Genomic DNA, 17,500 nt, shown 5'->3' with positions numbered 1-17,500 from the left:
TTTGTGGACATGCAGTTTCCAAGCAGTTTCTGGGAATATAGAGCTTGAACTGGTTCCTTATTTGTCAGTAGATTATCAGAGAAATCTGTGAGCCAGAACATGCCAAAATATTCATGGTAGAGGTTTGTTTGTAGTGAAAAAATGGAAGCCACAGCAATTACTTAACACAACTCCTCTGTAATTACCACCAGTGTTGTTAATATTGTTGGTTTTCCTATGTCTGGACAGTCTACAGCACTTCAAGTGCATACCATATTTTTTATATTAACAATGACTAACTTTTGTATAAAAATACAAGCCAAAAGATTAAAGATCTTGTTAGTTACCAGGCTTACAATATTTGCATGTTATTATTATCATATGTCTTCTTCTGTTCACATGAAATTTGATGCGTAAATTTTTATACATGTGCTCAGACATTTTGGTACTCCTAGATGCAATTTCAGAAGTGTAGAGTTGGTTTTGTTGAAAAAGACTTATTGGGTAGAATCCCTTGGGGTGGTAGAATTAGGCTGTACAGGATGGGCCTGGCTCATTGCATTGATTTAACTTACATGATATGGCATATTTTTTATGTTCATGATATACTTAAACTTCAGCCTGGATCTTAGCAGAAAACAAAGAGGCTCGAGTTATGCTCAAGAGATCCATAGATATAAGAAAAAGAACAATCAATAGATGGATAGTTTATTAGGTTTTGGGTAATTCCACATTCATCTGTATCTATTGCAATTGATAATATACTAGTTAATTGCTCTGTTTTGTTGGGATCCACAAACTATAACAGGTATAAATTCTCCTTGAATTACAGTTTACTGGTTTTGTTACTCTTAATTTTACATCCAAATCTACAGTGATGGAATATTGTTGTAATATGAAGAGGCCGATGTGACACCAACCAGCTGCTTTCTAACCAGAGATAACCGATTTCTCATGAAATTTCAGCCTTTCACAGAACTGAAGCACCACAGCCTCTCCAGTCCTGTGTTATGTAAAAAAATGCAATGCATCTTTAAGTTTATATTTTATTTGTGTTTATGTGTTTTAGATTATATTTTCTGGTACATTTACTTGTTTATTGTTCCTTGGCTTATGTGTCTCATCGGAGTGTATATAAAAAAGGTCATTCTCTATCATATTTCTGTAATATCATATACCATGTGAGGATGCTACATGTCAGCAGGCTATCATGTAATGAATAACTTTAAAAGACAATTGTAATATCAGTTATGCATAGATATGTGAATGTCTTAGTTCAGGTAGGCCAAGGTAGGCTAACATCAAAAGACTTAAGAGCAATGTTGATATGTATAGTTTATGTTGAAATTATCCTTCAGTTTACTGGTGTTCATATCCCATATGTATATAGAATAAACAAATGCACATTAACATAGATACACTTTTGTTCATTTAGTTGTATTATAAACAATATCCTTTATGTTCACAGATTGTTATATGATTAAGATATTTTTTGTGGGATGTAGAGATTTACATTTGATTTTTTAGTAATGGTTGGTCTGTTTGTTCACATATTTTTATATGATTATATTAATTTTTGTGGGATGTAGTTATTATGTAGTCTGTCACAGATATGTTTATAGAATTTAATAAATATATGAGATGTGTAGGTCAATGCTGTGACATAAACTCACATTGTCATTATGAAACCGTTTTGTGATGGATTAGAATATATAGTCTCATGGTTTCATGATAAGTCACTCACTACCATAGCTTATGAGTGAAAGCATATTCTGTAAGAATAATCAGTATGATTGCTTAACTGAAGATTTTAAAGTAATGTATTAACCCATTGCAGATGGAGATAAATTTGCTTGCCCAGCCTCCAGGATAGGTTTTATTTTAGAGAGAGACCACTTGAAGCAATATAATTTGAATCATCCCACTCTCTTTCAGTCATTCATCGTAAAACTAGAGCATTTTTTGTGTTTTATTTTTTTGTGTGTTTTTTTGAGTTTAGAGACTTATATGTGCCATATGACAGGCTCAATCAGTGCTGCAGTTGACTAAAATTGTAGTATATTATCCATATTAGCTCATTATTTTTTTTATAATTAATGTGATAGAAGTATTGCTGTTTTATGGGAGGACAAAAGGCAACTTTATTTTTTCGTATTTTTGTGCTGTCATGAATGAATACGAAACATATAACCACCTACAATAAAGATAACAAGAAGAGGTAGGGAAAAGGAATGAAACCTGTGCTTGTGACTGTGAGTGCCACAGTGAAAGGCATCCATATTGGCACAGGAGCACATTTTAGACACTGGGTATGGATTGAGTCACCCTCTTCTCGTTCTGCCAGCACATCCTTCATCGGCGGTACTTTAGAGCAAGGGTTCATCAACTTAGTGTGTGCCATCGCTCTATAGAGACAGTGCTTGCTAGAGCATCTATGTTTTGGACATTAAGTTAGCACGATATTACGGTAATTATAGTAATTATGACTGCAGTAGCCATCATCACTCATTCCTTTTTCATAGCAAAATGAAATAGCACAGTGATCCAAAATCCCCAAACGTCATGTACGTCATGACGCCCGTCGTCAGGCCAAAGCTCCTATGTCATGTATGTCATGACACCCGTCCGCAATGGGTTAAACTTCAAGAAAAAATGAATTAAACTGATTACCCTTTTAATAAAAAAAAGCAATTCTCACTATTATCATCCAGTAACCAGTGTGTGTGTGTGTGTGTCTGTGTCTGTGTCTGTGTGTGTCTGTGTGTGTGCGAGTGTGCAGTATAACATTTGCACATTACTATTTATTTTATATGTTTATTTATTTATTTATTTTAGATCCGTATTATCTCTCAAAATAGATTCCATAGCCATCTGAGTCAGTTTGTTTGTTTTTTCTAATGTAAGATTCTATTTTCAGGCCAGAATGTCAAGCTCAGGTGACAGGATTCCTTGGGGCACGTTACAAAAAGTTCCCCACCATGACGGAGGCTGAAGAATTTATAAAGGAGAACACAATAACAAATGTTATAGACAACAGGCAAATATCAGCTCCAGTCACATCAGATAAGATGGATAACAGAAGTCCAGCAACAGGATCCAGAGAAAAGATGAAACTGAAATCAAAAAATGGGGGTATGTTTGGGTATCATGAAATTATTATTACTCTTGATATTTAGTCTTTTTATTTTTATTGGAATATTTTAGAGCTTATTTGAAAGCAGTTTAGATATCTAAGAAGAAAATATTCAATCCCTCATACAGTTCTGGTTATACAATATAAATTATTATCAAGTATTTGTAATTTATGGTGCAAATGTAGTCATATATTATTAGGTAGGCCACTGTGGTGCACTGGTAATGCCCACTGATGGGCTTTTAAAGAGAGTGGGTTTGAGTCCTTCACAAGGTCCAAGGTTAGGTATGGCATCTACTCAGGGTAATGGTGTTTCTCTGCCAAATCCAAAGTCTTACTCTCTTTGCCCTTGTAATGAAGTATTTTATGTATAATCAGACCAGTAGAGTAGCGCATGTTAATGATACTGTTATACGACTGGTTTTACGTTTTTTTCTCATTTTGGAAATTGATTAATTTTCACTGCAGATGATAATGATGATGGCAGATTAAGCCCAACACTTGTGCAAATGAAGCAAGATATGAAGAGACTGCAGAAAGAATTGTCAGACCTGAGAACCAAATTTGACGAGTACGTTGCTGATAAGTCAAGGGGATCTGGTTTCACCTCACAATCTCAGGGCTTCCACACGTCTACTGTGGTGCCAGGGAAGAGGAAGAGGGGAAAGAGCCAAGAGGAAATTATTGATCTTGATATACATGAGCCTTCGACTAGCATCAGAAAACATGACTCCACGGATAGCGACAGTAACAACCTGAAGTTCATCACAGATAGCCAGGGGTTCCTGGTTGTATATACAGACGGTGCTTGCGAAAGCAATGGCCGAGTAGGAGCAAAAGCAGGTGTTGGTGTCTACTTTGGGAGAGATCACCCGCTGTAAGTATTCTGCTTTTTATACAAGGTTTTTCTTGTTTCCTCTTCGCAATTGTTTCCTCTTTCTTTTCTTTCTTTTCTTAAGAGCAGAAGAGGCCTATTTAGAAAAATATCACCAAAAATACAGAATTATGTAGCATATCTTATATCAGAGGAATTTTCAGCAGCCATGACAGATGAATACTCATCACAGGCCTTACCATTTCAGCAATGTGTCTGAGCCAGTACAAGGAAGGCCAACCAATAACACAGCGGAAATCCAAGCAGCTACATATGCACTAGAGTTGGCACAAGTTTCAGGTGTGTATCTAAGAGTTTACAACAAACAGTAAATTTATTTATGAAATTATTTGATTTTTACTTTTTGTTATACTGTATGGCATTTTGATTAAAGTTTATATATTGTGGGTATATTCTGTGATGTCAATTTTAAAGTGGTACAATGTTTGTTTCTGAGTTGTACATTATCTCTTAAAGTATATATATATATATATATATATATATATATATATATATATATATATATATATATATATATATATATATATATATATATATATATTATTATTTTTATATATATGTATATATATATATGTATATATATATATATATATATATATATATATATATATATATATATATATATATATATATATATATATATACATATATATATATATTATATATATATAAATTCTCTCTCTCTCTCTTTCTTTCTTTCTTTTTTCTTTTTTTTAAACTTATCTACCCAATAATGAAGTATGAAGTGCCAAATATCAGTTGTTTCCATAACAGTCACTTGCTCTACAGGTTTTGACAAAGTGGCAGTCCATACAGATTCACAGTTCATGATTAATTGCATGACATCATGGTTGAAGAGCTGGAAGAAGAACAATTGGAAGAAGAAGGACGGAGAGCCAGTCAAGAACAAGGAGGACCTGATGGACTTGGACAAGGCCACAAACGGATTGATGGTTAAATGGGTAGGTTTGATTGATTGGGGTGTGTGTGTGTGTGTGTGTGTGTGTGTGTGTGTGTGTGTGTGTGTGTGTGTGTGTGTGTGTGTGTGTGTGTGTGTGTGTGTGTGTGTGTGTGTGTGTTTGTGTGTGTGTGTGTGTGTGTGTGTGTGTGTGTGTGTGTGTGTGTGTGTGTGTGTGTGTGTGTGTGTGTGTGTGTGTGTGTGTGTGTGTGTGTGTGTGTGTTTGTGTGTGTGTGTGTGTGAGTGTGTGTCTGTGTCTGTGTCTGTCTTTCTCTTTCTTTATCTACCTATAATTATCCTTCCTTCTCTTATTTATTTCTTCAGTTATTATGAACTGTTATACCAAATGCTAATTAGTATCATTTTGTTTGATATATCATATATAGACCCATATTATATAAATCTAGAAAATAATAGAAACATGCACCTTAAAATCCCCATCCCAGGGTGAACTTCTGAAGATGTGGCTCATTTCAGAAGGGTTAAACTTGGTATTTGAATGAATATTATGGGCCAAAAGATGAAATAAGGTTTAGAGTATATTACATGTCAGTTTGATTGTAGGTGTAACCCCTTTCCTATGCAAGCTCAGTATGCGTATGGTAAGACAAGATGCAGAGTGTTGAGCTCAGGCATATGTGGACAATCACCAAGGCAGAGATGCAATTGCTGATTCGGAAGGGTAGATCTTGAGGGCCACAAAGAACCTAAACTGAGAAATTAACTTCAATGCACATTTTTAAACTATTATTTTTTTAAATAACCTTGAAGCATACTCTCAAAGTGTTGAGCACAGACAAGCCCTTGATATAAACATAGGCAAAGGTTGACAGTGGGTATGGAGCTATTTTGCTTTGTATTTTTATTACATTAATTAATGTGCAACTAATCACTAATAATAAAGTAATAGATTTATGAATGTGTATGAGGGTGAGTGTGGTTTAGAATGAGAAAAAGATTGTGATTGTGGGTGAAGTTCAAGAGAATTAAAGAACAACAATACAAAAAAAAAACATAGAATAGATCAAGAAAATTTAATAAAAAAATATAATAAAAATGTAAACATCATGAAGTAACAGGAAGTAATACAAAACATAACAGAAGAATTGTACTTACATAAATGTACAAGTTTATTAAAATGAATGTAGGAGACTGAGGGAGTGTAAGTGTCATTTAGACATGTTAACCCTATACCTTACTCCCGATGCCGGGGCGTCATGCCAGTGTGACGATTACAATGCAATATTGCAATCGCCCAGCATAGGGGTCTTCGCGTAGCGAGTGCCCCGTCGGGAAAGGGTTAAGAGGGCCACTATGACATAATGTTTAGCGGAAATCAGAAGAGGTGTGTGACACCTGTAGATTGTCAAGTTCAGTCTGGCGGTCTGGTGCTTCTAGCCCCCACACATTGATTGTCACTGCACATAACATGTTATGGCAGCTGTTACACACTTACTCATTCATTCACTCACTTATTAACTTCCTCTCTCTCTCTCTCTCTCTCTCTCTCTCTCTGCCTCTCTCTCCTCTCTCTCTCTCTCTCCTCTCTCTCTCTCTCTGTCTCTCTCTGTCTCTCTCTGTCTCTCTCTCTCCTCTCCTCTCCTCTCCTCCTCTCCTCTCCTCTCCTCTCCTCTCCTCTCCTCTCCTCTCCTCTCCTCTCCTCTCCTCTCCTCTCCTCTCCTCTCCTCTCCTCTCCTCTCCTCTCCTCTCCTCTCCTCTCCTCTCCTCCTCTCCTCCTCTCCTCCTCTCCCTCCTCTCCTCCTCCTCTCCTCCTCTCCTCTTCTCTCTTCTCCTCTTCTCCTCCTCTCCTCTCCTCTCCTCCTCTCCTTCCTCTCCTCTCCTCTCTCCTCTCCTCTCCCCTCTCCTCTCCCCTCTCCTCCCTTCCCCTCCCCTCCCCTCCCCTCCCCTCCCCTCCCTTTCTCCTTTCCTCCCTCTCTTTATCGCGTAGTACTTACCTTACTGGTATCATTTTCTCTATATCCTATTTCATAATAGTTCTCCTATTTATCTTTTTCTATAGTCATTAAGATCTTTACTTTGTCATTGGCCTTATAAAGATATATTGCCTTTTTTTAATTTACAGGTACATGTGAAAGGTCACTCTGGCAACGTTGGTAATGAGGAGGCAGACAGACTAGCCAGAGAAGGTGCAAAAGCCTACAAACCAGATGTGTAATGTTATCAGAAACACTTATTATGTTTGTGTAGGAGACAGTAATCAATGTTCTTCCAAGATTCATTTGAAAAACAAGTGTTTATTTTCTTTGGATAGATGTAATATAACTGGATATATTAAAGGCTGTGATGATTAGTTGTTTTGTCTGATCACTGCATATGACCTTGTAAACTTTTGAATGTGGTAGAAATAAAGTTGTTCATGTTATTGCTCATGTTCTTAATATAAACATGGATTGTGAACAGGCCTTGTGGTTTAATCATCTTTGTCTGTTTCATTATATCTTGATGATGATGGGGTGATTTAGGCCCTATCTGCTCTTAACACCAGGGTATTTCAAGCACACAGGCCTGACGCCTTGAGCTATTCGCTGGTTCTAGCAGTTGCCACCTGCTTTGGGCACGATCAACCAGCATGTCAGGTATACAAAAAGCTTGGATATGATATCAAGTCACTGGTGGCAAGTGCTGCCACCACATGATATGATATCATGTCACCCAGTGTTAAAGGGTTAACCAAGTCTCAAATAGCTGAAAGCCATTATCATATTTATTTTCATCCTGGTATTACTTATGGAATAGCTTTTCATGTATGTCAAGTTTTGTGGTACTTTATTACAAGTTCTACTGATGATACCACTGACTTTTAATTAGATGATACTGTTCACAAGATCTGATACAGCATTTTGCAAGAATTATATTGTAAAGTAGATTTTATCATGCCTGTGATAAGTGCCATTACATGGCTGTTCTTCATGCCTTGATTTCCTTTTCCAGTAACTTTAAAAGTCAACACTGAAGTTATGTATATTTTTTATATTCTCAATATTGTCCCTACTCCATATTTTTACCAGTTTCAATACATTAGAAGGTAAAGCCCTGATTGCATGATTTTTGTTTTTTTTTACCCCCACTCTTACATTTATTATTTGGATTAATTTACTATTTTATTTTCAGTTACTCTTTATTTGCTTAAGAAACCAAATTCCAAATATCTAAAAAAAAAAAAAAAAGATATGTGTAAATGCTGTGTAAATCTGGATATCCTAGACCTTGAAATTTGTCAATATCATAAAAAAAATATCAGAGATAGTGATTCTGAATTGCCTTTCCTGAATTATCTATATCACGGTGGATTTGCATTTTGTTCACTTGTGCTCTCAAGTTTCTGTGAGGATCTTATGTACATCAATTTGCTATTATGATTTCATGATATTTTTTCACCATTCATGGATATTGTTTCATCATACTAGTAATTATTTTTTATGAGTATTAAGTTTTGTTAATTATGTGGATGCTCTTATCATATGGGAGTTTCTCTGTGTCCTTCTGTTTCTTTCTCTCTCTCTCACTCTCTCTCTCACACACACACACACACACACACACACACACACACACACACACACACACACACACACACACACACACACACACACACACACACACACACACACACACACACACACACACACACACTCTTTTCTCTCTCTCTCTCTCTCTCTCTCTCTCTCTCTCTCTCTCATTAAACTTGTTCTTTTCTGTTTGAAGTAAGTAAAGGCATTATAAGAGGTAACCATTTTATATGTATGATTTTAAAGAAAGGCATACAAAACTATACTTTTGATAGACATAAATGAAAATATTCATGATAAAAGTACAGTTTTGAATATAATATCAAACAGGGCAAGTGACTGTTTTTTTTACGAAAGAGAAACAAGCAAACAAATACACACACACACACACATACATACATACATACATACATACATAATTACAAATACTACAAAATATATTCAGCTAACCAAGATAATTATTCCTTGAAATATATAGAAATATGTGATTTAGTTTATAGTTTGTATTCTGGAAGAAGCAAGTTAGTTTTGTTGACCAAGATCATAGAAAAATAAAATTCCTGCAAAGATATTTTCATTGGCCTTTATTATCATATTTTAAAATAATATTACATATTTTCCTAATAAACTTGAAATACAGGTTTATAGAATATGTAATATAAAGCAGAAAAAGGAAACATGAAAATTTTAGGCCTTTTCAAAATAAATTATAGTTTCTCAGCAAAAGGGTATCACTTGTAGCTTAAACCGTGTCTCCAGTATTTTATTAATATATAAATCTTATTTTGTTCATAAAATAGATTGAGAATAAATCTACAGGATATGGAATGTAAATTGCCTATGTGGTTGACAGAGGAATATATTGGTACTAAGATATTCTGATATTATAAAACAGCAGAAGCCCACATCAAAAGAGGAGTACTTCTTATTTCATCTTCAACTTATGGAAGGAAAGTGTTCTATTAACTTTGCCGACCACAGACAGATAATTGCTAGGCAAGTCACTTCTTTCACAAAAATGCTTGCTCCCTTCTGGAAAAATAATACACATTTGCAAAAAAAATGTTTTGTGAAATAGTCACCTTTCCAAGTTTTTCAAATGTTTGTCTTATTTATCCATTTATTCATATATTTTTAACAAGGACCTCTTTTACCTATGAGTAAAACAGGCAAAATAAAACAAAACCAATGCATTTTTGTGTTATTGTCTTACTGGATTGCGTTTTATTTACTAGTCAGTATCGATGTTTAGAAATGCTCAACATGACTGTCTTAAAACCTCTATTTCTTTTCTGGAGTTTGTGAAAAGCTAATTCAAACATTTTCAGAATTTAGTACATATATAATATAATTATTAGAATATCTAGTTAATGTAAGTTAAAAGTTTCTACAAAGGAAATGGGATATATTCTGTTAAAGTTTCAATAAACATAGTACACAGTTACATATAAGTAAAAGCTCATAAGGTAGTTACAAAAACAAGCAACAGTATGATAGGTAACTCAAGAATGGGCACACTGATAGATCTTGATTACAAGAGTTTTAAGTCTATTGCATGATTAATTTCAAAACTCCTTTTAAAAGTTAATAATACCAGTCAAAAGCTATAGGACCCTGTTGTAAATATGTAAGTACAAACTGTGTTGTTCATCTTTGACTGCACCCAAACATATCATCACTCCCATAAACAGTACCAAAGGCCTTCAACTGCTGTCAAAAGTACCTTATTTTTCCATTTATTTTTAGGAATCCTCTTATTGTGAATTATGTTCTGGGTTTGCATTCATGAAATAATACTAAATCTCATTTTCACTGGTTTACCACAGAGACTCAATACTACCACACAATTCTATATTCATTCAAAGCAAATTCAGAAAAACTCCTCTAACTTCATGACAAGAAACCAAATTTTGGGTTTTACTACAAGAAGGCCAGTATTTGTTGAAAATTACCTTCATAAAATAACAATAATCATTTTCAGAATCCAAGATCTTTAATATTACCAATTTCACTTCCTCACCCAAAAGGTCAGATATTACTGCAACACAAGGAAAGGTAGATTTCTGTAAATTTTGTTCTTTATTTTTTACAGGAATACACAATGGAACTTCCAAGAATTAAACAATAGAAACCTGAAAGTTTAGTGATGAAAGAGAAATATATGGAAAAGGGAATAATAGAATTACAGCGAAGACCATCTCGGTCATATTTTCTCTTAAGATAAATTTTTAATATTCCCTATCACAGATCAATGAAATACCCGGTTTGAAGCCAATTTGTAAGTGATATAAAACATAAGACATTTCTAAAATCATGTGCTTTTAATACAGTCACAGACAGAAGTCATATCATTTGGGAATTAGAGACAATTTTTAAAAATATTTTCAAGTTTTGTCCATGAATTTACATATAAATCATAGGGCTGACTATCTAACATTGTTTCATGGGTTAGAAGTTAAACACTTCAGTGATTTAAATCTCAATATTGTCTGTTTCAATAATTAGGAACATATTTCTTCAATCACTTAAATGCAGTTTGCCAATTAACTATTAATGACTAGGAATATAAGTTAAAAAGAAAGCATATACAACAGTTACTTTGAGGCCTATCTCAAATGTCTGCAATTGACAAATGTATAATAGGGTATAAATGAGACTGAATAGTTTCCACAACACAAGAGATGTTATTTTACCTGTTTCAGGTTACTCTGTCATCAGACAAGGTAACCCAAAATGCATAAATTACATCTCTTGCATTGTGAAAACTACTCAGTCTCATTCATTCCCTTTTATACATTTGACATAAGGAACTTGTGCATGCAGTTGATAATCAGCCACATTTTTTTCTGAAGATAGTAGACAGTAAGCCTGAGACAGGTGAGTAAGGCATACAGAACTTAAGAATTCACAAGTTTACACATACAAAATCTCAAGAAAGATAATTTAGTCCTCAGATTTATTGTTGACCTTCCATGGAATGCCTCATGTGGAAGCACTATAAAATTATTTTTGTAAATCATAAATTGAAACCTTCGAAGATATATAAAAATAACTAATTTCAAAACAGGAAAAGTAAGTATTGGTAATCATTTCAGTGTTTGAAAACTGAAACAGAAGCATAATTATTGCAAACTTTTCTTGGAACAGAATAACTTTATCCTTAATGACTACAATACCTCAGCCTTGCCTTACTTCCAGTCTAAAAATGCATCAAATTTTCAGATTTTAACAAGGTCAATTAAGATATTTGACGAACTCAAATTACACACAAGAAAATTTTTGCCTCATGCTGTTAGGTCACATAGCTATGCAACAGTGGAGCATGAAAAATTGAAAGTTACTGTTGCTACAACAAATAAATGGAGAGAGACAGAGAAATTACTTTTCTTTTAACATGAGTGAAAGCCATGGAATGCTAAAGAGGCTATAAAATCTCAAGTAAATTCCTTTTTAACAGTAGCTATTTTATAGATTTAGCAAAAAAAATCGGGAATTTCCACTTTATAATTCAGTACTGTATGCATTATAATGTTACAGATTAGTTATCTTGATATTTTGCTATACAGAATGTGGGAAAAAACTATAAGAGCGTTACTAATCAAAACTTCATGATGGATACATTCATCATTTAGCAGATTCATCAAAGTATATTACCACTTGAAACAGACAGGTAAATTGACCAATATGCAAAGAGATAGAGACAAAAAGGTAGATAGATATACAGATACAGATTAAGGTATCAGTATATTTTTATCACCATATAGAAAAAAAAAAGTTTAAAATTGGGTAAAAAACTAAATCCATAAATTCAAATATTAATTTATTAAGAAAAAAAAGTAATAGAGAACAATAAATCTTCACCTACAAAAAAAATGAGTAAATGTTACTCAGAGTTACACCACAAATTGCATTCTTGTAACTGCACTAGCTTGTGTTGCATCTGGAATAAAATTAGCATCCCAGAAAACAGCTTCTCCACAGTCTATATATATTTCCCCTTTGCTTAACATTTCCAATAACAAATACAGTATTTTTGAAAAACATGAATATGATATATTGCGATGTATTACCTACTTCTTCAATATACTAGCATGATGTGTAAGAATGAATGGCCTACATTATCAAACTACTACTTCATGTCAACGTCTTCCTTAGCGGGATCAAAGGTGTCATCGTCCATGGGTTGTGTTTCGATCTTCCGTTTCTTTGGGGCGATGTATGACCCTAAGCCGCCTGCCCTTTCAGATTCTTCAATACTATAGGGTTCCAACTCTAGGGCTTTCAGGCGCCTCTTGTGAGGTTTGGATTTGAAATGACCTTTCAGTGCTTCTCGGTTTATAAAGTAACGCCTGCAGAGATAGAAATAAATAAGTAGATAAAACAGTTATGCATTAAAATTAAAAATGGGACCATCTTTTTTCTCCTTGTTCTACAAATATGGTGTTCACACTAAAACATGCTTTTATAACTGTAACAAAAAATAAAAATAATTGAAAATCCATGGTCTCACATAGAAAATATATAAGCACTGCAATATTCAAGCACATGTGTCTTTAGAATAAGATCTAACTTTAATCAAATACACAATGTAAAACAAGGGAATAACTTACGCGCAATGAACACAGTAATGCTGTGCATCTCCTGGTAAGTCTGGGTCAACCTCTTGGTGCAGTAACTTCGAAATATTTTCTTCTTTGAGGTCCTCATCAATCTGGAGATTTTTCATTCAATTAATATACATATTTCCATCTAAAAGTACCAATACATCATAAACATCTACTGTTTAACCTAATACTTCTAAATGCAAAGCTAAAAGTAAACCTTGAAAACTAATCAGTCTGAAAAATGTTACATTCTACAAAATATTATCGAACACCTTATCACATCATACTTTTCTTTAGCTCTTTCCAACAAGAAGTTCATCACTAATCTGAACTACATTTTTAGCCAGCACCCTTCACAAGATGGAACAGAGACCTAAAATAAATAATCTGATACTATACTAGGAGTGATGATATCTGAATAACAAGGAAACTCTCTACATGGGGCATAACATATTGATGATTTAAATGGTTTCTTCACACAAAAGAACTATTATGGCTTATGGTTAGTGCTAAATTAAGACCTGTTCAAAAAATAAAACAAATTCAAACATTTTCATTTCTTAATACTGATGACAAACTGACAATTAGATAAATTAAAAAATCAAATCTAACACGTCTTACCACTTAGGGAACTAAAATATGAAACGAATTGTAATTATACAATCTTTAATTAATGTGATGACTGGCCAAGAGGGCCCCCTAAAAACTCATTCCCTAGACTTAGCCGAGTAGACTAGGAGGCAATACATCACTGGCTATGGTTGTACTTTTGGTTCATTTTTTTCCATATAAGGAGCCTCTAAATAAAGTCCAGCTGAATAAGTAGAGTAGTTCTTCATTTGAATAAAGTGCCATGGAGTTACACAAAGCACACACTCAATGATGAAATGTACACCCATTGCTAACTATTTTTACACTAAAGAATAAAAAATGTTTTTGATTTGTGAAAACTAAATCAGCCCTTGGGAGCCTCAGCTATCTTCATCACCAAGAACTATAACTTGTAAATCAAAAGGGAATACCTTTGCCATACTAAACTAGAAATGTCCTCACACTTGACATGCAAACCTGAAATGCACACTAAAAAAAATTAGTGGCACACTTGACTTTTTTTCTTATTGGAAACTGCCATTCTCTGCACTCTTTATCAGAGAGGATAAACGTCTCAAATTCATTGAACTAGGAATTCCATATATCAATTACATTGTACTATCTGTATGTTCAAATGTGAAAATATACTTGAAAAATCTAAATCATAATCTGAATAATCCAAGGCTGGAAACTACTCTCAAGAAAGTACATTTTCAACTTTCAGGAATGTTCAAAATAATTTCTGCCTGATACTAGGAACTCTAGATACTTGAAAAACAATTAGGTTTAGAACATTTCTACCTTATAATTCATATTGCTGAATAATTGATATTTGAAATCATTAAATCAATACTTAATACAGGAGTTAATTACTAGAAGTCATCACAGCCTCTTTGCTTCTAAGGTAATTATGCAGCAATAACCTGAACAATATCCATACAAACCGACACAAAAATAAGACACAAAACACATAAATAACCATAAATTATAATACAGTATTTCACACGTTTACCCATATGACGCAAATAAAACCTCACCTGATCCAGATCTTTCGTCTTCCTCTTTGTCTTCAAGAGCCTCTTCAAGCCCGGAGAACTCTTCTTTTTTGTCTTTGGCCCACCCATTATGCAGATTAATCAGGCAAAGTCTTAATACCCCGTGGGCGAGAGTGTGACGAGACTTTTAGACAGATTTTAGACAGAGATCGGCCTCTTCGCCAGCAGGAGATACACGTGCTCGCACTTTGTAAACATTGTGACGTCATGAGTTACACGAACGGGACGGATATTTCGTTTAGGATTTAAATTTGCTGATGGATGTGTAGGATTATCTAGTTTTATCTTTAATTATCCTCGTGTGGTGTTATTTTCATAGCTAGAAATATCACTATGAGGACTGACATATCTAGCTATTCATATTATTTATCTTTCATGTGGAATCGCTATGTCTATTACTATTACTATCATTAGGTTGTTGTTATACCTATTAATTCTACTAATGATATAATTATTATCATTACTATGATGTTTTTGCTTAATATTATGGTGATAACGTAAATGATGATAATAATAATGGCAAAATGCTATAACAGAAATGATTAATAGTAGTGATAATTAATAATATTTTTTATCATCATAATAACCTTCATGAATATCATAATTTATTATCCCCATCATTATCATTACCACTGCAGTCATTATTATTATCATCAATATACTATATAAATCACTGTTGTTGTTATCGTTATCATCATTATCGTCATTGTTATTATTATCATTATTATTATTAATATTGTTCTTATCATCATCATTATTATCATTATTATCATTACTATCATTATCATTATTACTATTAATATCATTATTATCATCATCATCATGATAGCAACAATGATGATGATGATGATGATAATGATGATAATGATAATGATGAAATGAAGATGAAGATGAAGTTGAAGATAATGTTGATGTTGATGTTGAAGCTGATGTTGTTGATAATAATCAAAATAATGAGAAAGACAATAATAATGGTAACACTAAAAATCATAACAAAACAATAATGATAATAATAATGATGATGACGATAATAATGATAATAATGATAAGGATAATGATAAGAATGATTATGATAATAATGATAAAGATAATGATAAGAATGATAATGATAAAAATGATAAAGATAATGGGTAAAAGATAATTTATAAAATAAAAAAGATAAAATAAGAAAGGGTAAGAAAAATTTATAAAGTAAAGATAAAAGATAATATAAAATGATAAAGATAATGAAAAAGAAAGATAAAAAAAATTATAAAGATAAAGATTTAAAATTTATAATTGGGTAAAAGATAAAGAAATTATAAAAGATTTGATAATAAAGATTTAAAAATAATTTATAAGGGGGGATAAAAAAGATAAAATGGGGTAAAAGATAATTTATAAGAATGATAAAATTTATAAAATGATAAAGAAAATGTTAAGAATGGGGTAAAATAAAATTTTAAAAGATTAAAATAAAAGATAATTTATAAAATGATAAAGAAAAAATTTAAAAAGAATGGGAAATGAAAAAAATATAAAGATAAAGATAAGAAAGATAATTTATAAAATGAAAAAGATTTGATAAGTGGGGTAAAAAAATTTATAAAGATAAAGGGTAAGAAAAATAATTTATAAAATATAAAAAATAATTTATAAAAATGGGGGAAAAAAAAATATTTTTAAAGATAAAGATAAAAATAATGATAAATAAAGAAAAGATAAAAAAAGAATTGGGTAATAAAAATTTATAAAGATAAAGATAAAAAATTTAAAATGGGTAAAAGATAAAAAATAATTTATAAAAAGATAAAGATAAAATATTTAAAATAAAGGGTAAAAAAGATAAAGATTAAAAAGGGTAAAAATAATTTATAAGAATTTTAATTTTTTTAAAAAATAAAATAATGGGTAAAAATAAAGATTTAAAATGATAAAAAAAATTTATAAGAAGAAAAGATAAAAGATAAAGATTTAATTTATAAAATATAATGATAAAATGGGTAAAGATAATTTTTTTAAAAATGGGGTTATGAAAAATATTTTTAAAGATAAAGATAAGAATTTTTTTTTAAGGGAAAAAAAGAAAAAAAATAATGGGGGAAAAAAAATTTAAAATGGGTAAAATATTTTTAAAGATTAAAGATAAGAATTTATAAATGGGGTTTTAAAAGATAAAGAAATGGTAAGAAGATAAAAAAAAATGGGGTAAAGATAAAGATAAGAATTTATTTTAAAGAAAAATTTATAAAAATAATGGGTAAAAGATTTTGATAAAAATGATTTTAAAAATTTTTGAAAGAATGGGTAAAGAAAAAATGATAAAGGGTTGATAAAAAATTTATAATTTATAAAAAGATAAAAAATGGGTAAAAAGATAATGGGAAAAATGATAAAGATTTATAAAAAGATAAAGATAAAATTATTTAAAGATAATGATAAAAGATAAAGATAAAATATTTTAAAGATAAAGATAAAAGATAAGATAAAAATGGGTAAAAAATAATTTATAAGAATGATTAAAAAGATAAAATATAAAAATAAAGATAAGGGGAAAGGGTAAAGGGAAAAATTTATAAAGGGGGAAAAGAAAAAGAAAGATAAAGATAAAAATATTTTTTAAAAATTAAAGATAAAAGATAATTTATAAAATGATAAAAATAATTATAAAAATTTTATAAAAGAAAAAAATTTATAAAAAAATAATGAAAGTTTATAAAAAAAATTTATAAAGGGTAAAGATAAAAAGAAAAATTTTTTAAAATGATTTTAAAAATAA

The 17,500-nt window shown here is 31.7% G+C and overlaps 2 protein-coding genes across 2 annotated transcripts in view; one reads left to right on the top strand and one right to left on the bottom strand.

The window, feature by feature from the left end:
- The window catches only part of LOC122265961 (ribonuclease H1), a 9,714-nt gene extending 1,486 nt beyond the window's left edge, over window positions 1-8,228 (top strand). Inside the window, exons 2-6 of the mRNA XM_043035487.2 lie at window positions 2,897-3,111; window positions 3,581-3,989; window positions 4,195-4,286; window positions 4,797-4,969; window positions 7,049-8,228. Of these exons, the coding sequence (XP_042891421.2) occupies window positions 2,897-3,111; window positions 3,581-3,989; window positions 4,195-4,286; window positions 4,797-4,969; window positions 7,049-7,141 (982 nt within the window). The 3' untranslated portion in view covers window positions 7,142-8,228. The remainder of the gene's footprint in view (window positions 1-2,896; window positions 3,112-3,580; window positions 3,990-4,194; window positions 4,287-4,796; window positions 4,970-7,048) is intronic.
- Window positions 8,229-12,295: 4,067 nt separating this feature from the next.
- Window positions 12,296-14,948, bottom strand: LOC122265969 (zinc finger protein 593). Its single transcript, XM_043035498.2, has 3 exons — window positions 14,725-14,948; window positions 13,103-13,203; window positions 12,296-12,841 (listed from the first exon to the last, which is right to left on the bottom strand). The coding sequence occupies exons 1-3, from the start codon at window positions 14,809-14,811 to the stop codon at window positions 12,622-12,624; spliced, it is 408 nt and encodes a 135-aa protein (XP_042891432.2). The 5' UTR covers window positions 14,812-14,948; the 3' UTR covers window positions 12,296-12,621.
- Window positions 14,949-17,500: the final 2,552 nt, after the last annotated feature.

The sequence above is a fragment of the Penaeus japonicus genome, unplaced genomic scaffold (assembly GCF_977035675.1).
Source record: "Penaeus japonicus unplaced genomic scaffold, GWHDUDI00000001_assembly GWHDUDI00000003, whole genome shotgun sequence".
NCBI classification, from domain to species: Eukaryota; Metazoa; Arthropoda; class Malacostraca; order Decapoda; family Penaeidae; genus Penaeus; species Penaeus japonicus.
This window is presented reverse-complemented; position numbering and strand designations above follow the sequence as displayed.

What these genes read in the sequence shown, in the direction of transcription:
- LOC122265969 (XM_043035498.2), bottom strand. Translation starts at nt 14,811, where the DNA reads ATGGGTGGGCCAAAGACAAAAAAGAAGAGTTCTCCGGGCTTGAAGAGG. An exon ending in AGACGAAAGATCTGGATCAG is followed by an intron (nt 13,204 to 14,724) that starts GTGAGGTTTTAT and finishes AAAAATCTCCAG; the next exon opens with ATTGATGAGGACCTCAAAGA. An exon ending in CATTACTGTGTTCATTGCGC is followed by an intron (nt 12,842 to 13,102) that starts GTAAGTTATTCC and finishes CTATCTCTGCAG; the next exon opens with GCGTTACTTTATAAACCGAG.